The sequence below is a fragment of the Tamandua tetradactyla genome, chromosome 15, assembly GCF_023851605.1.
Source record: "Tamandua tetradactyla isolate mTamTet1 chromosome 15, mTamTet1.pri, whole genome shotgun sequence".
In the NCBI taxonomy this organism is placed as follows: domain Eukaryota; kingdom Metazoa; phylum Chordata; class Mammalia; order Pilosa; family Myrmecophagidae; genus Tamandua; species Tamandua tetradactyla.
This window is the reverse complement of record NC_135341.1, coordinates 37,374,569-37,399,558: the sequence shown is the minus strand read 5'-3', so window position 1 is coordinate 37,399,558 and position 24,990 is coordinate 37,374,569. Positions and strand designations below refer to the sequence as shown.

The following is a 24,990-nucleotide window of genomic DNA, read 5'->3' as shown; positions in this document are numbered from 1 at the left end:
ATTCAGAATAAGCAAATTCAGGACACAAAACAGAATAGTGGTTACCAGGGGCTAGAGAGACAGGGGAATGGCAAGTTAGTACTTAATAGGCATAAGTTTCTTTTGGGATGATGAAAATGTTCTGGAAATAGCAGTGAAAATTACACAACATTGTCAATGTACTTAATATCACAGAACTGTATACTTAAAAGTGGTTAAAATTACTTTTGTTATGTATATTTTACCACAATTTTTTAAAAGAACTTATTTATGAAGACCTTCACTAGGCCATTTAATTTGTATTGGCCTCTGATAAGGGATTATTGGGTAAATGACATAATCATGTAATGAAATAATATGTAGCTATTAAAAGTTATCTACAAAAAATAACTACACAAATTTTTTCAGCAAGTGAAAAAAGATGGTTATAAAACTATTGCAGGACGCATACTGCGATGCATACACGATGTTCATAGAAACATTATTTACAACAGCCAAGGGCAGAAACAACCCAAATATCCACTGACAAATACATGGATAAATAAAGTGTTTGGAATACTATTCAGCCACAAAAAGGAATGAAATTTTGATACACGTTACAATTTTGATGAACCTTGAAAACATTATGCTAAACAAAATAAGCCAGACATAAAAAGGCAAACATTATATGATTCCACTTACATAAAATACATACAAGAAGAAAACTGACAGAGACTAAAAGTAGTTTAGTGTTACCAGGGGCTATAGGGGAGAGAATGTAGAATTACTACTTAAATGGTAGCGTTTCAGTTTTGGATGATGACAACGTTTTAGCAATAGAAGGTTGTGATGGTAGCACAACATTGTAAAAGTAATTAATGCCACTGAACTGTACACTTAAAAATGGTTGAAATGGGAAATTTTATGTCTTATATATGTGACCACAATTAAAACTGTTGCAGTACGTGATCCCAATTTCATTTTAAAAGATAACATTTCTTAACACATATGTTTTCAAGACTAGAATGAGTCACATACAGAGCCTAACAGTGGTTACCTCAGAGGGGTGGTATCATGAATGATTTATACACATTTTTTCTTTGTACATCTCTGTATTACCAAAATTTTCTAGTAAGATTTGTGTGTTAAATTACTTCAGTAAACTACCTTCTTTTCTATTGAAAAAAAAAACAGCATTCCTTTTTTTAAAAGGAACTCTTTGGGATAATTGCTGGTGACTGGGATAGGCAGCCAGTTCTCACTCTCAGCCAGGTCCTATAAGGGTGCTAAGCCTTAGGGCAAAATGCAGAGTTACAAGACACCTTGGGCAGCAGCAGCTTCCTTTCTCCTGTTCAAAGTTCCTGAAATGGCTGCAAATAAAGGCAGGGTGGGCTGGGCTGCCAGACCAAGGTGTGACTTTTGTTGGTTTGTTATACTATCCTGATCCTTGATTCCTGCATGTTCTTGAAACTGTATTGCACACCTATACTGAAGCCTTTATAAAGGATGAATATCTGTACAGTGAACAGAAAAAGCTAGCCACCTATATCCAGATCACACCCTTACCTGTAACAAGCACTTGATCCGTTCACCTGGTGTCATGATTCCTGTTGTGAATATGCCAGATAACATCCCAGCTGCAAAGAGCTGGGGGTAGCTGCATTGAAAACAAAACCCAGATGTTAAGCACATGTGACTAACTATTCAGGATAAATAGACAATCTTTGGAAAGGGCATGGCTTTGTAAGAAAAATAAGTACCTGTGCAGGGCAGAAGCCCAGCCAAAAATAAATCAGATTTCACACAAAAGCCATGTTCTAGGCGCATTATGACATCAAGCTTTCAGGGCAGGGGTCTCAATGCCCAGAGCAATGAGAGCTTAGTCACAAGGAACATCTTTATGAGGTGCACACTCAGATGGTCTCACCCATGGGAGATGCCTTAGAGTGAGACATGAATTCCACTCCTGGGCGTGCTATGCACAATGACTGTGGTCAAGTTCTCAGGCTTCCAGGTCTCAGTTCCCCATGTGAACAATACAGATGGAGGGTTGTTGGGTAAAAGGCCTCTAATGCAGTATCTAGACCGCAGTTAACACCAATTCCCCTCTCATCCTACCTCTCCCTGGTCACTAAGAGCCTAAGAACATTTTAAGCCTAGACTCAAGAAGGGCAGCCTCAAGGTCAGGGAGAATGGCTGTTACCACCTCCATAGTTCAAGAGGCAGTGAGGCCAGAAAGATTTTCAACTTTCTAAATTGAATTTCTCCCTGGAGATGCTTTAACTGAGAAGTTAGGATTTAAGGGATAATTATGATTACTGAATTATTATATAGATATTCCTTTACTTTTTGGTATATTAGAGAAAAATATCTGAAATCTTTAAATTGTAATCCAGTCCCCTTGATTTCTGATAATGACTGTACAGCCTTTATCTTGTGCCCTTGTGATTATTAAAAACCTTGTGACTAACCTTTACTTTTACCCATTTATCCAGTTTTTTGACTTTTGAGTCTTATGACCACTAAAGACAGCCCCTAATGTTTATTAATTAAGGGTCTTGGGTCAGCCCAGAAGTAACCTACCCCAAGTCCAAAGTTATCTTGATGACCGAAACTGGATCTAACCAAAATGGCCCCACCTGACATGCACAGTAGTTTAAACTTTAACCTGTAAGTCATCAATACCTCATTATAACACTGGAAAATCATGGCCATCATCATATTAAGGCCACCATTTTCTTATATACGTTCTGTGACTAGCATGTACTCAATCTGCACATGCGCAATAATTAAACCTCCTCTAATTACATAATTTGGGACCACTGTGCTCATTATCCTAACACCTGTCCATCTTTTAATGCTAAAAACTATCAGAATTACTGCAATTCTGGGAGACAGATTTTTTGGCTGATGGACCACTGAACTCCTGCTTCGCACTTAGCAATAAACCTGTTAGCTCTTTGAAACCCTGGTGTCTCAGGAATTGGTCATTTGAGCACATGGGCAATAGAATCCACTGTCTTTGTCCAGTAATAATTTGGTGACTCTCGTGGGACCAAAAAGTCCTAAGAAGCAAGGAAGCTGTTTTAGTCTGCTAAAGCTGCCAGCATGCAACACACCAGAGATGGACTGGCTTTTAATAAAAGGGGATTTATTTAGTTAAAAACATATAGTTCTTCAGAGGAAAGGCAGCTAACTTTCAACTGAGGTTCTTTCTTACACAGGAAGGCACAGGGCAATCTCTGCTGGCCTTCTCTCCAGGCCTCTGGGTTCCATCAACTTCCCCTGGGGTGATTCCTTTCTGCATCTCCAAAGGCCTGGGCTGAGCTGTGAGTGCCGAGATGAGGCATGCTGAGCTGCTTGGGCTGTGCTATGTTGTGCTCTCTCATTTAAGCTTCCAGAAATTAAATCAAACATCATTCATTGCAGCAGGCATGCCTCCTAGCTGACTGCAGGTATAATCAACAACAGATATGGTTCTCATGTCGTCTCCTGTCCACAGCAATAGAATTAGGCACCTTCACCTGGCCAAGTTGACACCTGAACCTAACCTCCACAGAAGCCATCTACCTGAAGTTCTAGGGCCCTGGTAGAACAGCTAAGCATGGAAAGCCTCTTTAGTCTAGAGGCTCGGCAGCCAGGTTTTCTCTGTTCTGTCAGCACTCCACATCCTTTGGTGCCTTAAGCAGTTTCAAAGAGAGAAATTGTTTCCAGTTCCAAGTCCAGACTCTGAATGGGTGAGTGGGTCCTCAGGATAAAAGTGGACTGGGGAGTTAACACTGTGGTTCGAATCCTGTTGGATCTGTCTTTAAGGCCCAGTCCTGCTTCTAGAATGATCTCCTTTACTCTAACCTCTACACATTTCTGTTTTCTGGGTACCATGCTGTATGCAGTCTGAAGCCCTGACCTAAATTTGTCTGTTGAGTATACTCCTGGAGAATAAGTAATCCAACAGTTAACTGTTGTTCAATGAAATTAAGTAAGCCTGTTAAACTGTTAGCTGGTATATTACCTAGGTATATGTTTAATGCCTGTTAATTGTTCATTGGTGTGTTAAGCATTTAATGCCTGTTTGTTAATGAGTTTGGTCCCATTATTAATTGGTGTGTTACTTAAATATAGTTAAGTGTTAACTGCCTGTTTAAATTGATTAGTTGGTGTTCTAGTTTGCTAGCTGCTGGAATACAACACACCATAGACAGATTGGCTTTTAATAAAAGGGGATTTATTTCATTAGTTCTTCAGAGGAAAGGTAGGTAACTTTCAACTGAGGTTCTTTCTTACGTGGGAAGGCACAGGGTGATCTCTGCTGACCTTCTCTCCAGGTCACTGGTTCTAACAACTTTCCCCGGAGTTATTTCTTTCAGCATCTCCAAAGGCCTGGGCTGAGCTGCGAGTGCTGAGATGAGGTATGTTGAGCTGCTTGGGCTATGCTACATTGAGCTCTCTCATTTAAGCACCAGCCAATTAAGTCAAATATCATTCACTGCAGCAGGCACGCTTCCTGGCCGACTGCAGATGTAATCAGCAATAGATAAGGTTGACAAGCCATTGGCTCATGTCCACAGCAATAGATCTAGGCACCTTCACCTGGCCAAGCTGACAAGTGAATCTAACTGCCGCAGCTGGTATGTTTCTGCATTTGCACTGCTTAAATATTCTTAATTGGCTACTCATTACAGAAATTCTTTAAAAAGGGAAACTATTGAAAATTGAAAAAAAAAATTTAGTTATGAATCTATGAGAAAGTTGACTTCTGTAACATAATTTAGTCTCAGTTATGATTTAGAATTAGCAGATGGCCTGAAAACGGCTCTATAAAAAGATACTACCATTACAGTTAAAGTTAGATATTAAAATTGAAGTTGTTCCGCAAAAGAGCAGAAATAGGATGAGATAATATATATTCAATCCTTTATTTGTCCCTCTCCAAAGTATTTCTGTTTCTATTTCTTGTGTAGCTAACTTTCTATGCGTGTCTGTCTGCCTGTTCAGTGTATATTCTCATACCTCTGGTTAATAGCAAATTAACAAAAGATTCCTAATACCTCTATTTGATCTGCTTAAAAATAAATGGGTACCTTTATATAAATTTATAGACTAGAACTTCTGAAGTGAAAAAAGAAAAAACTCTCTGGGCAGTAAGATTCAAAACCTTAGTTTTGCAATTACTATAAACAAACCTGGACATTAGAAAGAAACCGACCTGGAATTTCCCTAAGGATGCAAAAGGCTGCCAGAGGACTGCTTCTGGGAAAGGCAAAGACTTTTTCCAATTGTCCTGGTCACAGCTTTTAGTGAAATAGATCTAACAATTTGAAAGAGTTCAAAGAAGGATGTAGGAACTCTAAAATTCCATCGCCCTCACCTAAAACTTTTAAATCCAAGTTCAACAAGCCAGGTTTCATTCTTTCTGTCCCAACCACCCCTGCCTCCAGGGCCTAAGGCAGCCTTAAAGAAAAGGGTAGGTGCAGAAAAACGGGGAAAGCGTGGCTTATAATATTTTTTTACTGGGCCTGAAGATTATAAATGGTAAGCATAAAAAATGCTACAGAATAGGCCATGTTTGTTAAAATTATTTTTTTCCAGTAATACCTCTGTAATGGTAACTGTAGTAATCAGAGCATTATTAAAATATGAATTGCCCAGCAAAGGCAGTACACTTAGAGGGAAATTTATTGCCTTAAATGCCTATATTAAAAAAGAAGAAAGAGCAAAAATTGAGGAATTAACTGTTTACTTGGAAGAAACAGAGAAAAAACAGCAAACTAATCCCAAAGCAAACAAAAGGAAAGAAATATTAAACATCAAAGCAGAAATCAATGAAATTGAGAACATGAAAACAATTGAGAAAATCAACAAAACCAGAAGTTGGTTCTTTGAGAAAATCAATAAAATTGATGGACCCTTAGCTAGGTTGACAAAAAGAAAAAGAGAGAGGATGAAAATAAATTAAATCAGAAATGCAAGAGGAGACATAACCACTGACCCTGCAGAAATAAATAAGGTAATGAGAGGATACTATGAACAACTTTATGCTAATAAACTAGACAACATAGATGAAATGGACAATTTTCTAGAAAGGCATGAACAACTGATTCGAGGAGAAATAGACGACCTCAACAAACCAATCACAAATAAAGCAACTGAATCAGTCATTAAGAAGTTCTCAAAAAAGAAAAGTCCAGGACCAGATGGCTTCACATGTGAATTCTACCAAGCATTCAAGAAAGAATTAGTGCCAATCCTGCTCAAACTCTTCAATAAAATTGAAGATGAGGGAAAGTTACCCAACTCTTTCTATGAAGTCAACATCACCCTCATATCAAAGCCAGAAAAAGATACTACAAGAAAAGAAAATTGCAGCCCAATCTCTCTAATGAATATAGGTACAAAAATCCTCAGCAAAATACTTGCAAAGACAGCAGAAGGTCAGTAAGCATATCACTATGCAGACAGATATAGCCCTGCCTAATGACCAAATTAAAACATCAGAGGAGACACACACGTTGGAACAACTAATAAAAATGGTCATACAACTCTACTTAATAAAATAAGTAGGACAGCAAATGACATAAAGGAGATCAAGAAGACAGTAGAAGAGCATAAAGAGGAATTCAAAAGAATAAATAGCAAAATAGCAGATATGACAGATATTAAAGATTCTGTTGACCAAATAAAAAACATACTAAAGGCACACAACACCAGATTTGAAGAGACAGAAGAAAAAATAAGTGATATAGAGGATAGGATAATTGACTTTAAAGAAAAAAAACAGCAAAAAAAAAAAAAAGATGGAAAAAATTGAATTGGAACTCAGGGAAATGATAGACAGAACAAAGCACACAAATGTAAGAATCAATGGTGTCCCAGAAGGAGAAGAAAGGAAGTAAAGGGCTAAGAAGAGTAGCTGAGGACATAATGGGGGAAAACTTCCCAACCCTCATAAAGGACATAAATATATAAGTCAAAGAAGCCCAATGAACTCCAAACAGAATAAATTCAAATAGGCCTTCCCCAAGGCACATACTAATCAATCCATCAAATGTTGATGAGAAGCAGAAAATCCTAAAAGCAGCAAGAGAAAAACAATCTACTACATACAAAGGAAAACAAATAAGACTGAGTTCAGACTACTCAACTAGCACCCTGGAGTTGAGAAGGAAGAGTGGTATGATATATTCAATATCCTGAAGGAGAAAGACTTCCAGCCAAGAATTCTGTATCCAGCCAAATTGTCCTTCAAAACTGAGGAAGGGAAAAAAAAAAAAAACTGAGGGAGAGATTAAAGTGTTCACAGACAAAGAAGCTCTGAAAAAATCTGTCAATAAGAGACCAGCCCTATAAGAAATACTAAAAGGAGTTCTGCCAGCTGAAAAAAAAAAGACAAAAAAGGGAGGTCTGGAGGAGGGCACAGAAATGAATAGTAGCGCTAAGGGTAATTGAAAGAATACAAAAAGGAAAAGGGAAAAGAATATATAGATCTGACTATATGGCTAAACAAGCTGTGGTGTATAGAGATGATGGAATATTATGCAGCTGTAAGACAGAATAAAGTCATGAAGCATGTAACAATGTGCATGGATCTTGAGGATATTATGCTGAGTAACATTAGCCAGAAACAAAAGGACAAATACTGCATGGTCTCACTAATATGAACTAACATTAATGAGTGAAATTGGAGAACTGAAGTTAAGAACACGGTTATCAGGAGATAGAAACAGAATAGAGATTGGGCAATTGGTGCTGAAGGAATACAGATTGTGCAACAGGAGTGATTGTAAAAATTCAGAAATGGATAGCACAGTACTACCTATTGTAGCACAATATAAGAATACTGAATGAAGCTGAATGTGCTTATGACAAAGGGAGAAGGGCTGGGGGCACGTATGAAACCAGAAAGAAAGAGGATAAAAACTGACACGGTATAATTTAGGAATGTCTAGAGTGTACAATGATAGTTATTAAAGTAAAAATTTAAAAATGTTTATGCATGAGGGAGAACAAATGAATGTCAGTATTGTAGGGTGTTGAAAACAGACGGTATATGGGAAAAAGTACAATCAATGCAAGCTAGGGTCAACAGTAACATTGCAAAATGCTTCCACTGAATGTAACAAAGGCATTATGCCAAAACTAAATTTCAACAGATAGGGGAATTGGAAAAGGGGTATGGGTTCTGTGTGAAAGAAAAGTAAATGTCTTCAGATAGAGTATGGTGACAAAGGTGTATCTATACAATTAGTCTGGATTGTATGATGTGCGCATAAAACTATATAAAAATGAACAGAAATAAACAAGTGCTAGAGAAAATGCGGAGAGAGAGAAGTACTTATTCACTGTCAGTGAGGAAGTGAGAGGTCTAGCTCCCTGGAGGACAGTGTGGTGGTTCCACAGGAGGCTAGGGGTGGGTTGCCATATGATCCTGAAACTTGGTTGCTCAGTGTATACCTGGAGGAACTGAATGTGGGGACACATATGGACATTTGCACACTGGTGTTTCAGGCGGCAGTGTTCATGATCCACAATGAATGGAGGTGGCCTGAAGAATGTAAAGGGGAACTATGGTGTATACATACAACGGACTACTGAGCGGCTACAAGAAGTAATGAAGTTGTGAGGCATGCAACTACATGAATCTTAAGAACTGTATGTTGAAAAAAATGTCAGTAACAAAAAGACAAATATTATCATGCCTCAATCATATGGACTAACTGTAATATAAAAATTCAGTGAACTCAAGTCAAGAGCTTTGGTTATCACGTTGGGGCTTATTGCAAAGGGTCCTAGATTGTAAGCTCTTACAGCAGTCACATATATTCAGGAGATGTAAATGTTAGATTCTAAATTCTGAGATAACATGGTTTTCCCCAGAAACTTAGGGTATTTATATGACACCTGAGACTCAGAGTCAGAGCTCAGAATCTATGAAAGTCTGCAGGGCCCCATATAGGAAATGTTCAAAAACATAAAAAAGTGATCAGACATTGAGTAGAGATATGAATGAAACTGATCTGGATAGGACAAAGGAATATCATAAGACTGGGTAAAGGATGCTATCATCCACATTTTAAAACAACTTCTATGCGAGACTAAAGGGAGAGATATTTATTTGGCGCAGAATTTATATTTTAGGTAGTGCATTTCCTAATTTATCCTGTATGTCAGTTTAGTTAAACACCTTAAGTACATGGAATTTTAAATATAGCATGAGATTTTACTGGTTTGTCCAGGTTAGCGTGATGCCCCAATAAATCCCAGAGAGATACGGGCAGTGAATAAAAAAGCATTTGCAAAGTCCCCTTTGGGGAATGGGGAGAAAAGAGGAAATATTCAACTTCCCAATCTGGAGAATCCCTGATATTCTCACAAGCAGTGGAGACAACCAAATCAATAGGCTGAGCCCTCAATCTTGGGGTTTGTCCCTATTAAACTTATTCTTGCAAAGGATAGGCTAAGCCTACTTAAAACCAGGCATAAGAGTCAGCCCCAGAGAATATCTTTTGTTGCTTAGATATGGCCTCTCTCTAAGCCAATTCAGCAGGTGAACTCACAGCCCTCCCTCCTACATGGGACATGACTCCCAGGAGTGTAAATCTCCCTGGTAATATGGGACAGAAAGCCTGGGATAAGCTGGGACCCAGCATCAAGAGATTGAGAAAGCCTTCTTGACCAAAAGGGGGAGGAGAGAAATGAGACAAAATAAAGTTTCAGTGGCTGAAAGATTTCAAACAGAGTCGAGAGGTTATCTTGGAGGTTATTCTTATGCATTATACAGATATCCCTTTTTAGTTATGCTGTATTGGAGTGGCTAGAGGGAAGTACCTGAAACTGTCGAACTGTGTTCCAGTAGCCTAGATTCTTGAAGACGACTGTATAAAGATGTAACATTTACAATGTGATGGGGTGATTGCGAAAACCTTATGTCTGATGTTCCCTATATCCAGGGTATGGACAGATGAGTAAAAAACATGGATAATAAATAAATAATAGGGGTTTTAAAAGGGTAAAATAAATTGGGTGGATGGAAACACTAGTGGTCAATGGAAGGGAGGAGTAAGATGTATGGTATTAGTTTTTTTTTCTTTCTATTTCTTTTTCTGGAGTGATGCAAATGTTCTAAAAAATGATCATGGTAACAAATACACAACTATGTGATGATATTGTGAACCATCAATTATACACCATGTATAGAATATATGTGTGTGAAGATTTCTCAATTAAAAAAAGAAAGTGAAAAATATATGAATTGCCTTGGGATAGGAATAACTAAATAATTTTCAGTAAGTAAAATGAAAGATCCTTGAGAGCTATGGAAAAGTTTTCCTGGATTTACACTTAGGAGAAATTAAACAATTGCAATATATTTTCCAGAACTTGATAATCAAGTACTTTTAAGACTGTTTATAATTTTAAGATATTATGAAAAAAAATTTTAATCTCCATTATAAAGAATTTTATGATAAATTTTAAAAACTGAACAAATACAATTTTATTCTGTTTAGGTATGTTCTCCCTAAATTTATACAAGCTTACTGTTAAAATGAACTAGTATTATAAGTACATTCACAAAATTCATATATCCTATTTAAGAAATATAAATGAGATATTTTTATAACCTTGATTACCTGGACGTAAGCCTTTTTAGTTACTTTGCCATTTGTTATCTTAGTATGTGGAACTTGAATTTGTAGTGGCTTTGTTAATGTCAATCAGCATATTTTTGTTAATAAATGCTGTCATGAATAGGGAAGGCATAGTTTTTAGTTCAAAGAGTTTATATTATAGTTAGAATATACTTATAACAGGGGATAGTATAAGGTAGTAGTTATAAAGGAATAAAAATGCTGGAAAAATTTTAAAAGCAGGTAATAAAATAACCTAAAAAAATCTCATAGAAAAGATAACACGTTTAGGACCTTAAAATGAGGACGTAGCATTTAAACAAATAAAGCTCTGAATTAGTTTTTTTAAAAGCCATATGATGCTGTTTGGGGTTTAGCAAACAATGGCAATCAGCACTATCTAACTGAAGCTCACATAAGAGTAGCCTTCAAAATAACCTCTTGACTCCATTTGATCTCTCTTGGCCACTAATGCCTTATTTTATTAGGCATCTTTTAATGGCACTTTTCCTTCCCTTGGTCTGGAAGGTGTTGCTGATCCCATGGTGTCAGGCCAGATTCGTCCCTGGGAGCCATGCCCTACACTGCCAGGGAGATCTTCACCCCTGAATGTCAGGTCCCAAACAGTGGGGAAGGGCAATGACATCCCTTATGGAGTTGAGTCTAGAAGAGAGAGGCCACATCAGGGCAACAAAGAGGCTACCTGGAAGGAACTTCAAGGCCTCGCCATTGACAGTCTTAGCTTCTCCCCTACAGAAGCAAGATTAAGGGCAAGCCTCAAAATCAAGGGTCTGGCCCATTTTCCTGGGAGACCCCAATAGTAGAGGGGGTACCCGGGGCTTCCCAGACGGGATACTCCAATAGTTGCAGATATACATATATATACATATATTTTTTGCCCTTTGGACCCTCAAGGGACTCCACCAACCACCTCCCAATTATCAGCCCACCACTGTCTGAGATGTATCCCCGCATTACACCAAGCTACACAGAACTGTAAGGCCTCATTCTTGTCCTGGATCCCAGGAATCTGGGTATTAAAAGAGCTGTCGAAACACATTGATTTAGATTATGTGTTCCAGAAAATTTAGGTTCTAGATATAATAAACTTTTCTGCCTTTGGTCCCATACAGTAGGTGAAGGTCTAGAGTATATACACGTTCATCTTTCACTTTGGATTCTGATTTATCTTAGACCCAGATAGATTTTTTTTTTTCCCTGTTTCTCCACATCTACTCTAGCACTTGCAGTTTTCGGGGTTTTTTAAAATTAATTAATTAATTAAAAAAAATTTAACAAACGAACAAAAACATTAACATATGATCTTTTGGTTCTACATATATGATCAGTAATTCACAATATCATCACATAGTTGCATATTCATCATTTCTTAGAACATTTGCATCAATTCAGAAAAAGCAATAAAAAGAAAACAGAAAAAGAAATATAACGAAAACAGGAAAAAAAAAAGATTATACATACCATACCCCTTACCCCTCGCTTTCACTGATCACTAGCATTTCAAACTAAATTTATTTTAACATTTGTTCCCCCTATTATTTATTTTTATTCCATATGTTCTACTTGTCTGTTGACAAGGTAGATAAGTGGAGCATCAGACACAAGGTTTTCACAATCACACAGTCACATTGTGAAAGCTGTATCATTATTCAATCATCATCAAGAAACACGGCTACTGAAACACAGCTCTACATTTTCAGGCAGTTCCCTCCAGCCTCTCCATTTCATCTTGAATAACAAGGTGATATCTACTTAATGCATAAGAATAACTTCTAGGATAACCTCTTGAATCTGTTTGGAATCTCTCAGCCATTGACACTTTGTCTCATTTCACTCTTCCCCCTTTTGGTCGAGAGGGTTTTCTCAATCCCTTGATGCTGAGTCTCAGCTCATTCTAGGGTTTTTCTCAATCCCTTGATGCTGAGTCTCAGCTCATTCTAGGATTTCTGTCCCATGTTGCCAGGAAGGTCCACACCCCTGGGAGTCATGTCCCACGTAGACGGGGGGAGGGTGGTGAGATTGCTTGTTGTGTTGGCTGGAGAGAGAGGCCACATCTGAGAAACAAAAGAGGCTCTTCTGGGGGTGGCTCTTAGGCCTAAATTTTAAGTAGGCTTGACCTATCCTTTGTGGAGTTAAGTTTCATATGAACAAACCCCATGACTGGGGGCTCAGCCTATACCTTTGGTTGTCCACACTGCTTGTGAGAATATCAAGAATTCAACTTGGGGAAGTTGAATTTCTTCCTGTTCTCACCATTCCCTGAAGGGGACTTTGCAAATACTTTTCCTCTCACTGATCAAATCACTCTGGGATTCATCGGGGCATCACTCCAGATAAACCAACAAAATCTCATGTTCTACCCAAGATTCCAAGTACTTATGGTGTTCAATCAAGCTATCTACATAAGTTATATTAGGAAATGCACTGGTCAAAATATAAATTTTGTACCAAATAAACATTTTTTGCTTTAGTCTCATACATAAGGTAAATTTTTAAAAAAATTTATTAATTAAAAAAAATTAAGAACAAACAAAAACATTAAACATTAACATATAATTCTGTTCTACATATATATTCAGTAATTCTCAATATCATCACATAGTTGCATATTCATCATTTCTTAGGACATTTGCATCAATTCAGAAAAAGAAATAAAAAGACAACAGAAAAAGAAAACAATAACAGAAAAAAAAAAGATTATACATACCATATCTCTTACCCCTCACTTTCATTTATCACTAGCATTTCAAACTAAATTTATTTTAATATTTGTTCCCCTTATTATTTATTTTTATTCCATATGTTCTACTCGTTTCTTGACAAAGTAAATAAAAGGAGCAGCAGAGACAAGGTTTTCACAACCACACAGTCACACTGTGACAGCTCTATCGTTAATCAATCATCCTCGAGAAACATGGCTACTGAAACACAGCTCTACATTTTCAGGCAGTTCCCTCCACCCTCTGTGTTACATCTTGAATAACAAGATGATATCTACTTAATGCATAAGAATAACCTACAGGACAACCTCTTGACTCTGGAATCTCTCAGCCATTGACACTTTGTCTCATTTCAGTATTCCCCCTTTTGGTAGACAAGGTTTTCTCAATTCCTTGATGCTGAGTCTCAGCTCATTCTAGGATTTCTGTCCCACGCTGCCAGGAAGGTCCACACCCGTGGGAGTCATGTCCCACGTAGATGGGGGAGGGTGGTGAGATTGCTTGTTGTGCTGGCTGGAGAGAGAGGCCACATCTGAGCAACAAAAGAGGTTCTCTTGGGGGTGACTCTTAAGCCTAAATTTTAAGTAGACTTGACCTATCCTTTATGGGGTTAAGTTTCATATGAACAAACCCCAAGACTGGGGGCTCAGCCTATAGCTTTGGTTGTCCACACTGCTTGTGAGAATATCAGGAATTCAACTTGGGGAAGTTGAATTTCTCCCTGTTCTCACCATTCCCCGAAGGGGGCTTTGCAAATACTTTTCCACTCACTGATCAAATCACTCTGGGATTCATCGGGGCATCACTCTGGACAAACCAACAAAATCTCATGTATAAGGTGAAATTTTAATATTAATTACCATCTATTTTCAGCACCCTACAGTAATGACATTCCTTTGTTCTTCCTCATGCAAAAACATTTTTAAAATTTGTACATTTAATCACTATTATTACATACTCTAGGCATTCCTAAATTATACCATCTCAATTTTTATTGTCTATCCTGCTTTCTGATTTCATTTATGCCCCCAGCCCTACTCCCTCTATCATTCTCACATGCAGCTTCATCTAGTGTTTTAACAAAATTATATTACAGTTAGGTAGTCTTGTGCTGTCCATTTCTGAGTTTTTATATTCAGTCCTGTTGCACAATCTGTATCCCTTCAGCCCCAGTTACCCAATATCTTACCCTATTTCTATCTCCTGATGGTCTCTGTTACCAACGAAGTATTCCAAGTTTATTCACTAATGTCAGTTCATATCAGTGAGACCATACAGTATTTGTCCTTTTGTTTTTGGCTAATCTCACTCAGCATAATGTCCTCAAGGTCCATCCATGTTGTTACATACTTCATAACTTTATTCTGTCTTACAGCTGCATAATATTCCATCATATGTATATACCACAGTTTGCTTAGCCACTCTTCTGTTGATGGACATTTTGGCTGTTTCCATCTCTTTGCAATTGTAAATAATGCTGCTATAAACATTGGTGTGGAAATGTCCGTTTGTATCCTTGCCCTTATGTCCTTTGAGTAGATACTTAACAATGGTATTGCCGGATCATATGGCAATTCTATACTCAGCTTTTTGAGGAACTGCCAAACTGCCTTCCACAGCAGTTGTGCCATTTGACATTCCCACCAACAGTGAGTAAGTGTGCCTCTTTCTCCACATCCTCTCCAGCACTTGTCATTTTCTGTTTTATTGATAATGGCCATTCTGGTGGGTGTGAGATATCTCATTGTAGTTTTGATTTGCATTTCTCTAATGGCCAGGGACGTTGAGCATCTCTTCATGTGCCTTCTGGCCATTTGTATTTCCTCCTCTGAGAAGTGTCTGTTCAAGTTTTTTCCCCATTTTGTAATTGGATTGGCTGTCTTTTTGTTGTTGAGTTGAACAATCTCTTTATAAATTCCGGATACTAGACCTTTATCTGATATATCGTTTCCAAATATTGTCTCCCATTGTGTAGGCTGTCTTTTTACTTTCTTGATGAAGTTCTTTGATGCGCACAAGTGTTTAATTTTGAGGAGTTCCCATTTACTTATTTTTTTCTTCAGTGCTCTTGCTTTGGGTGTAAGGTCTATCAAACCACCTCCAGGTATAAGATCTATAAGATATTTCCCTACATTTTCTTTTAACAGTTTTATGGTCTTAGATCTAATGTTTAGGTCTTTGATCCATTTTAAGTTAACTTTTGTATAGGGTGTGAGATATGGGCCCTTTTTCATTCTTTCGTATATGGATATCCAGATCTCTAGGCACCATTTATTGAAGAGACTGTTCAATTCCAGGTGAGTTGGCTTGACTGCCTTATCATAGATGAGAGGGTCTACATCTAAACACTCTATTTGATTCCATTGGTCAATATATCTATCTTTATGCCAGCACCATGCTGTTTTGACCATTGTAGCTTTGTAATATGCCTTGAAATCGGGTACCATGAGACCTCCAACTTCATTTTTTTTTTTTCTCAGGATACTTTTAGCTATTTGGGGTACCCTGCCCTTCCAGATAAATTTGGTTATTGGTTTTTCTGTTTCTGAACAGTAAATTGTTGGGATTTTGACTGGTATTGCATTGAATCTGTAAGTCAATTTAGGTAGAATTGACATCTTAACTATATTTAGTCTTCCAATCCATGAACACGGTATGCCCTTCTATCTATCTATTTAGGTCTTCTGTGATTTCTTTTAATAATTTCTTGTAGTTTTCTTTGTATAGGTCTTTTGTCTCTTTAAATTTATTCCTAAATATTTTATTCTTTTGGTTGCAACTGTAAATGGAATTCGTTTCTTGATTTCTCCCTCAGATTGTTCATTACTACTGTATAGAAACACAACAGATTTTTGAGTGTTGATCTTGTAACCTGCCACTTTGCTGTACTAATTTATTAGCTCTAGTAGTATTGCTGTGGATTTTTAAGGGTTTTCGACATATAGTGTCATATCATCTGCAAACAGTGAGTTTTACTTCTTCCTTTCCAATTTTGATGCCTTGTATTTCTTTTTCTTGTCTAATTGCTCTGGCTAGAACTTCCAACACAATGTTGAATAACAGTGGTGATAGTGGACAATCTTGTCTTGTTCCTGATCTTAGGGAGAAGTTTTCAGTTTTTCCCCATTGAGGTTGATGTTAGCTGTGGGTTTTTCATATATTCCCTTTATCATTTTAAGGAAGTTCCCTTCTATTCCTATCCTTTGAAGTGTTTTCAACAGGAAAGGATGTTGAATTTTGTCAAATGCCTTTTCTGCGTCAATCGAGATGATCATGCGGTTTTTCTGCTTTGATTTGTTGATATGGTGTATTACATTAATTGATTTTCTTATGTTGAACCATCCTTGCATACCTGGGATGAATCCTACTTGGTCATTGATGTATAATTCTTTTAATGTGTTGCTGGATTCAATTTGCTAGAATTTTGTTGAGGATTTTGCATAGATCCTGTAATGCTGAGAAGCCAGCCTCTCCAGAACATCAACTAGTTCCATCCCCATCCCATATTATCAATAGCCCTTTCCAACTTGAAAAAGTTAGAATGGATATAATCCAAATATCCCTAAAGAGTGGGAGAAAGATCAAAGATGATGGTGGAGTTATACAGAGAAGGTAGGGTTTAACAAACGAGTATGACTGCTGAAACATTATACTGATATTTCTTTTAGTCTCTAGTATCTAAGAGTAGCTAGAAGTAAAAACCTAAAATTGTGGAGTTGTAACCCATGTCAAACTCTGAAATCTGTTCTACAACTAATTGTCACTATGTGCTTTGAAATTTACTGATTTTTTGTATACATGTTATTTTTCACAAAAAATAAAATAAAAACTCCAATTGAGGCCTGATCTCCCCTACAGTTACTGTAACTGTTATTATTTATAGCTGTGCTAACCTTCAGGGCTGCCGCACTCTATCTCTGCGTCCCAGGTATCACAGAGATCCTCAAAGTTCCAGGGAAATACAGCTGATACATACATAGCTTAGCATCTAAGCATCCAGAAATACATTTACAACTTCAGGCTAAGTGTGACTGTTTTAAGGGCTTACAATCTAGGCTCCAATTTTCTTATAAATATTTTCCAAGAGACCTTAACATATTTGTTCTTTTGTTTCTGGGTTGTTTTGCACAACACACTGTCCCCAAGGTTTGTTCAGTTCGTTGCATGCCTCTCAACATCCTTCCTTTTTATAGTCATACTATATTCCATCATATAAAGGTATCACAGTTCACCATTCTCCTTCTCATTGTACCCTTTGGCTCCTTCCATCCATTGAGCATCATATAGATAATGTTCAAAATAAACAAACCATATTTTACAATATCCTCACTTGGATGTACAATCAGCAGCACTCTCAATTTTAGACAATTTTCATTGATCTTTACCAGAGTCATAATAGCAGAACCGTGCAGCATCTATCCTTTTGTGTCTGACTTAATTTCACTCAGCATTATGTTCTCCAGGGTTATCCCTGTCATATGCTTCAAGACTTCATTTCATCTTACTGCTGCATAATATTCCATCATTTGTATATGTCACATTTTGTTTAGCCTTCATCTATTGATGGGCATTTGGATTGTTTCCATCTTTTGGTAACTGTGAACAGTGTTGCTATGAACGTCAGTCTGCAAGTGTATGTTCTTGTCACTGCTCTCAGCTCTTCTGAGTATATACCATGTATTGGTATTGCCAGGTCATCGGGTGACTCAAATTTAGTTTTCCGAGGAATCACCAAACTGTCTTCCACAGTACCTGTACCATTTTACATTCCTGGCAACAGTGAATAAGTCTTCGTATTTCTCCACATCCTCTCCAACATTTGTAATTATCCTGTTTGTTTAATAACTGCCATTCTTACAGGTATGAGATGATATCTCATTGTCGTCTTGATTTGCATTTCCCTTATGGCTAATGAAAAAGTACATCTCTCCATTTGTTGTTTTGGTTTTTTTTTTAGTATGCTGTATGGTGAGGGTCACATTTCATTATCCCTCCATGTGAGTATCCCATTACTGCAGCACCATTTGTTGAATTTTTTTGTGTGTGGGGTGGGGAAGGTACATGGGCTGGGAATCGAACCTGGATCTCCCACATGGTTGACAAGAATTCTAATACTAAACTACTCTTGAACCCCTATTCATATTTAGCCACATGTATTAGCCATGTGTATTAGCTCTTCAGAAAAGTGTCTATTCATATACTCTGCCCACTTTATAACTGGATTGTTTGTTCATTTGTTGTTGAGCTGTATAATTGCTTTATGTACACACAAAATCAAGCCTTTATCCAATATGTGGTTTCCAAATATTTTCTCCCATTGAGTTGACTGCCTCTTCACTTTTTTGACAAAGTCCTTTGAGGTACTGAAGATCTTGCTCTTGAAGCTCTTGATTTTAGCCCATAGGCTTTCTGATCTCCTGCTTCACATTCAGCAATAAACTTTCTTCTCTCTTTAAAACCTAAGTGTCTCAGGAGTTGATCATTTGCATGCACAGGCAAAAGAATCCACTCTCTTTGTCTGATAACAAAGCCATGATGGTACCCAGACAGTTGTAATGGTTCCTGTTGCTCCCTCTGCAGGGAGTGGTCCCCCCAGTGGCCCCACAGAATGAGCCACACTGAGTATCCAAGGAATCTGCAACTCGTAGCATCTATCACCCACAGCTGTCTGTGCCACCTTTAGCACTTCTTTTTATTTTGGGGATTAGTAATATCAGCATGGTTTGAAGGCAATGGAGCATTTAAAAAATCTCCACAACTTAGTAAATGTTGCTGAAAAAAATTCACATCTGGCCTGAGCCTCAAGACCCCTCCTGACCCCAAGTTCCCAGTAGCTGGGCCCACCTCTCAAGCAGCTACTGCCTGCCCAAAGCCTTCAGGCTGATCCTACCTAACAAGGAGCCCAAGTCCAGGGGAACAGATGCAAAATGGGGCCAGGGGAACATCCACTATGGATCCTTTCCTCCAGGTAGTGCACTGATCTTGGTAGCCCTAAATTTCCATGTAATCACCCCAGGTAGGACTCATATGCCTACCTCAGACATGCAAGCGCAGTATGCAGGCCGACTGCTGGACAGCCAAGACACTTGCTTTTATGCATGGCCTCCTTCATAGTCTTACTCACAGTAATGATCCCAAGAGGTACCCTCTCAGCAAGTAAACCTGCCCCCATGAGACCAAAATACTCCATTCTTCCCAGGATGCCCAGACCCCAAGCCAAGCACATCTTTATCTCTTGGGACTAGGGACTTTCCTCTAATCACAGTCTTTGTATATGTGCTGGCCACTAATGGACACATTATGACTGCCTGACATATTCTGCCACTCCAGCCCCACCCCAGGGCCTTCCTGAAGGACCTTCCTAGGCTTCCACCTTGCAAACCTGGAGGCCCTGGTAATGCTTGTTTCCATACCACCCCCAAATGCCACTGCAGGGAGGTGAATGTTTTCATAGCTGACACATTTATGGGGGTAGGGGTCCTGAGTATCTCAGTCATTCCTCAGGCAAGAAGAGTATTTCTCTGGGAGCTAATGTGGCTGCAGAGGAATATAGCCCACAGGCCAAAGGACCAGCAGGGCCTCAATTTGGGACTTTGTACATGGCCCTGGTACAGCTGTGAGCTGGTACATCTGCTGAAAAGCCAGATACTCAGAGAGGACATGTGTCGTGGAATACCTGGACTGCAGCTTCTAAAACACACTTTACATGCCCACATCTGTGGCCACTTGTGGGTGCTTATAAAAGCTGGGCACATTAGGAGGGTTCCAAGGACTCCAGAAAGAGAGTTTCATGTTACAAGCAACTCTCAGTCCTAGACCCTCAGCCTGCTGTTGTCTTAAGCTGTCACAGAAGACAACTGGATGGCACCCTGGGCTTCCTCCGTCTATCTCTTGGATCCCAAGCCTATAGTACCTCCCAGGAGCTAACACCCTCCCAGGAGTTAACATGGCTCAGACTGAAGGCACCCATCTTCTGGTGTTTCTGCTCAGACTTTCCCTACATCCCAAGAAGCCAGTCTGTTTTCATTAACTACTTTATAAATTCTGAGCTATAATTCTAATCAGCTGCCTCTCAATGCTCAAATCCAACGACTCAATGTTTATTAAAAGGAGACACACTAACCTATTTCACTTTACCAGAAAAACTGATATTTGAAATAATATTACAATCATGTTATAGGAATAAACTAAAACAAAATCTGAAACCTTCCTTTCTCTCACCCAGGTGATGGAAAGCAATGCTATAGCACCAAGTACTGTTCATGGTATTTTACATATATTTTAGCATTCAGACCTCCTAGTAACACCTTGAGGTTGTATTACAAATATCCTCAGTAGATGATACTGGGATACATACTGCTCACAGAAGAAATGAAGACAATCAGTGTTGGGGAGTAAGGGGCTTTTTTTTTTTTTCTTGTTCCCTTTTGGTTCTCAGGGCAAATAAAAATCAGGAGGATAGACCTTGTCTGGCTGCCAAAGTTTTCCCTTTAACCCATAGTACACCAACTACCCTGGGCCACTAAGTACTCACCTGAGCACGTCCTCTGGGCTTTTCTGTTGTAGCTTCTTTCCCAGACCAAACCCAAAGAAGCACACAGCGAACATGGGGGTAACACCGATAATGGGGGCAGCCATGCCCCGGTACAGCCCCGTGATGCCCTGCAAGGAATTGCAGAAACTGAAGCTGTTTACAGACAGCACCACTCTTTATGCCACTGAAACTGGAAAGCAATGCATCCTCTAACCTGTGGCTCCCTTCCTTCACCTTCCTCCCAGCAAGAAGTGCTTTAAAGAGAAAGAAAACCTCCACATTTATCAGAAATAATTATTGTCTCACATACTGCTGGAAGAAGTGGAAACAGCTCTCATTCTGGAAAGCAATTTGGTAATGTGTAGCATACCCTTTTCACACAGAGATTCTCCATCTAGAAATTTATTCTAAGGAAATACTGAGAGATGTAGAAAAAAAAAGATATCAGGCATTTATTATATGCCAAAATTTTGGAATAAACCTAAGAACCCTGCAAACATGAGCTCAATTATTAAAGTTCCGTAAATGGACTAACAGCCATAAAATCACTTATAACATGGGAAGAGACTATTAAATGAAAAAAGGTATAAACAGAACGCACAGAAGTGATCTGACTTCCTCTGGATGTGATTACAGGTGTTTAAGGAACTTTTCCATTTCCCAAATATTAAGACATTATTTTTATTATTAAAAACAAAACAATAGTAGTACTGCACATCAATTTTCACTAGTATAGCTTGATAATGAATGTGACTATAGGCCAGCCAACAAATCAGACAGACAGACAGATAGATATCCCAACAAAAAGAAGGTAGTAAATCAAGGGAGAGGAAGTTCTAAGATGCAGGAGGCCAGGGAGCCAACCCAAAAAAGCAAGGGGCTTTCCAAGATGGTGGTGGGTGCAGCAGGCCTGGGAAGCAGACAGTCCAGATGGGAGCAGGGGGATGAAGGACTCCAGAAGTTTCTAAGAAAAAATAATACACACTAGAACAAAAGACTATGCTTGAGCATTGTGGAAAAACAAAGAGTTGTCTACACAGCATTTAGGATACTGGATGACAAAGACAGCAAATCAAAAGAAACCAAGCAAAAGAAACTGACACAATTATTAGCCCAACCCAAACAAAACAAAAAGTTGCACAAGAAATGAAATGCACATAACAGTATATTATTTGATTAATAAGAAAAAAAACATACAAATTTGTAATCATGAAAATAGCAGATTGGATTAAATCACCGAGTGTTATCACATGGTCAGGGCAGAGAGGGGATAAGGGAGTTGTAAGAATGAAAATCATCGACCACAAATGGTTAACCAAAATAGATTTTAAAATTATCAAATAGAGTAGTAAAGGTGCATCTTGTAGAACTGGATGGGTAGAAACAGCATAAAAGAACTGAAAGTAGTTGACTCAGGAGACTGCCAGAGGAGAGGAACAGTCTGTTACTTTGTTTTGAGACATTTAATAACAAACTAAGTACATGTAGCACTTTGATACAAATAAAGAATAATTTTAAAAACAAATATAAAAAACGTTAAAGTTGTTCCTTACAGGGACTGGCAGGACAAACAGTGCCTGACAGCATACTGGGGGGCGCTCCACAGACCCAGGCCCGAGAACCTGCCTCACTGAAGACCCTGAGCATTCACAGTAGGTCTTCTTCCCAGCACCTATTAGAACCCCTCCTGGGTCCTGCAAAGGCTAACACCAGGGAAGGGTGCAGGCGGACTCAAGGAGGACAAAGTGCAGAGGTGATAAACAGGAAAGGGTGGATGGGACAGGGAAAGGTTCTGAGGAAGAGCTATAAAAGCAGCATGTGACAAAGTTCCAAAGCCTCTTTCTCACCCAGGTCCCCACCTAGGTGGAGGACATACTGGTTCTGAGAGGCTAAGCCCATGTGTCCTGAAAACTCACCCACCCTTCCTTCCATTATGCTGGTCCACCCAGCTCCCCGGGGCACAACCAAGACTTCTGCTTGGCAGCTCTGGAAAGCAGAAAGTTCAGTCTGGCACAGCAAAACACAGGGATATGCACAAATATGGATTAAGGATACCTACTCAACTCTGCAATGATTGGGTTTATATATTCGATTCTTTAAAAAAAATTTTTTTTTTAAACATAACATACAAACACGAACTTTCTTACCATATGATCATTCCATTCTTGGTATATAATCAATAACTCATAATATCATCATATAGTTGTATATTCATCACCATGATCATTTCTTAGAACATTTGCCTCAATTCAGAAAAAGAAATAAAAAGAAAAAAACTCATACATACCATACCCCTTAACCTTCCCTCTCATTGATTGCTAATATTTCTATCTACTCAACATATTTTAGCCTTTGTTTCCCCTATTTCTTTTCTATACCCCTTATCATTCCCTTTCATTGATCACTAGCATTTCAATCTATTAAATTTATTATAACATTTGTTCCCCCTATTATTTATTTATTTTTAATCCATATGTTTTACTCATCTGTTCGTACCATAGACAAACAGAGCATCAGACACAAGGTTTTCACAATCATATAGTCATATTGTGAAAGCTATATCATTATATAATCATCTTCAAGAAACACAGCTCTACATTTTTACTTTCCTCCAGCCTCTCAAATATACCTTAACTAAAACGGTGAATATATGCGGTTCTTACGAGACCCCAGCACCCAGTATACTGCCCAGCTCCTCAGTAGGTGCTTGAAAACATTCACTGACCAAAAGGCATTCAAGCCTGATTTTCTTCCATAAGACTGAAGGACGCTAAACAGACTAGGTGCGCAAAGAGTCCTCTGGGAACTGATCAGATCCTGCTGGGGTACCACAGATGTCAGGAGGAGCACTTTACAAAGAAAAGAGCAGGAACACATGGGTGCTCAGGTAGGCTCCACCACAAGACCTTCCCCCCACAGCTGAGCCCTGCAGGAATCCCAGGAACTTCTCCTCCAAGGCTGAATTCATCACTTACCAGCAATCCTTTTAATCCAGCTATCAGTTTTGATATATTTAACAAAGTCTGTACATTTAGTAGAATGCTTATACACTTAAGAGTTATATTTTTTGTTACTTTTTTTTTGCAAATTTATTGAAATATATTCACACAATATACAAACCATCTAAAGTATATAATCAGTGGCTCCCAGTATCATGACATAATTGGATGTGCAGTTGTGCATTCATCCCCAAGATCAATTTTAGAACATTTTCATTAAAGAGTTATATTTTAAGAAGGAAAGGAAAAGTTCTCTACAGGGCCTTTTTACAGCTGTGCAAACAAAGTGAGTAATAAACATCACTAATACTTTTTAAAAATTCCATGTTTTCATGAGAAAAAAAATCTGAAAAATTATCATGTAATCTAATGATCCCGAACCAATTTAACGTCCCTGTGTAAGGGTCTGAAAAATCTTTTGATCTCTCAGTGTTTCTAAGACAGGCTGACTTTTCCTCCAGACTTCACATGAACTTCTTATACCACCCCTGGTAAACAGACTGATCCATATTTGTGTTTTCCTTCCATTTCTCATTTCCAGTTATTCCTTACTAATTCATGGAGTCATAATTCTGCCTTCCAAAAAAGAGAACTATCTTTTTTTTTTTTTTTTAGCTTCAGTCATCCATATAAAACAGTAGCTGAAACTATCAAAGGTCCCAGTAGCTGAAATTATCAAAGATTCCAGAGCAAATATGACAGAAAGAGGGCATGGGATGACACAGGGAGGGAGCCACAGCTGCAGGCTAGATCTTCAGCAAAACTGTACAAAACCATCCACTTCCCTGGGGTAAAAGACCAACCCTGTGAATGTGTTCCTTCTGAGTACGAAGAACGCATAGTACCAAAACACCATACCTCTCTAACAAGAGTCTTCCGGAAACAGTCAAAGGTCCCAGAGTACATGGGAGGCTGCCCAGGCAAACTTGGGGGCTGTGTCTGCAGTCGGACCTGAAACCAGAAATTAAAATACAGTCAACCTGTCAACTTCAGAACTGCCTAACAACAGCAATGGCCCAATTGTCTGTCAAAATCTGAACAGCAAAATCTGTACCTAGGTTGTCCATGTTTTCAGCATTCACTTAACCTGCTGGATTCGGACTTTTCTTTTCTTCAGTTTATTCAAATCCTGT

General features: G+C 38.5%; 1 protein-coding gene across 1 annotated transcript in view; it reads right to left on the bottom strand.

Moving 5' to 3' along the window:
- Positions 1-24,990, bottom strand: part of SLC25A20 (solute carrier family 25 member 20) — a 95,966-nt gene that overhangs the window by 9,353 nt on the left and 61,623 nt on the right. The window contains exons 3-5 of the mRNA XM_077129396.1: positions 24,716-24,808; positions 20,859-20,986; positions 1,525-1,615 (exon numbers count right to left, since the gene is read on the bottom strand). Of these exons, the coding sequence (XP_076985511.1) occupies positions 1,525-1,615; positions 20,859-20,986; positions 24,716-24,808 (312 nt within the window). The remainder of the gene's footprint in view (positions 1-1,524; positions 1,616-20,858; positions 20,987-24,715; positions 24,809-24,990) is intronic.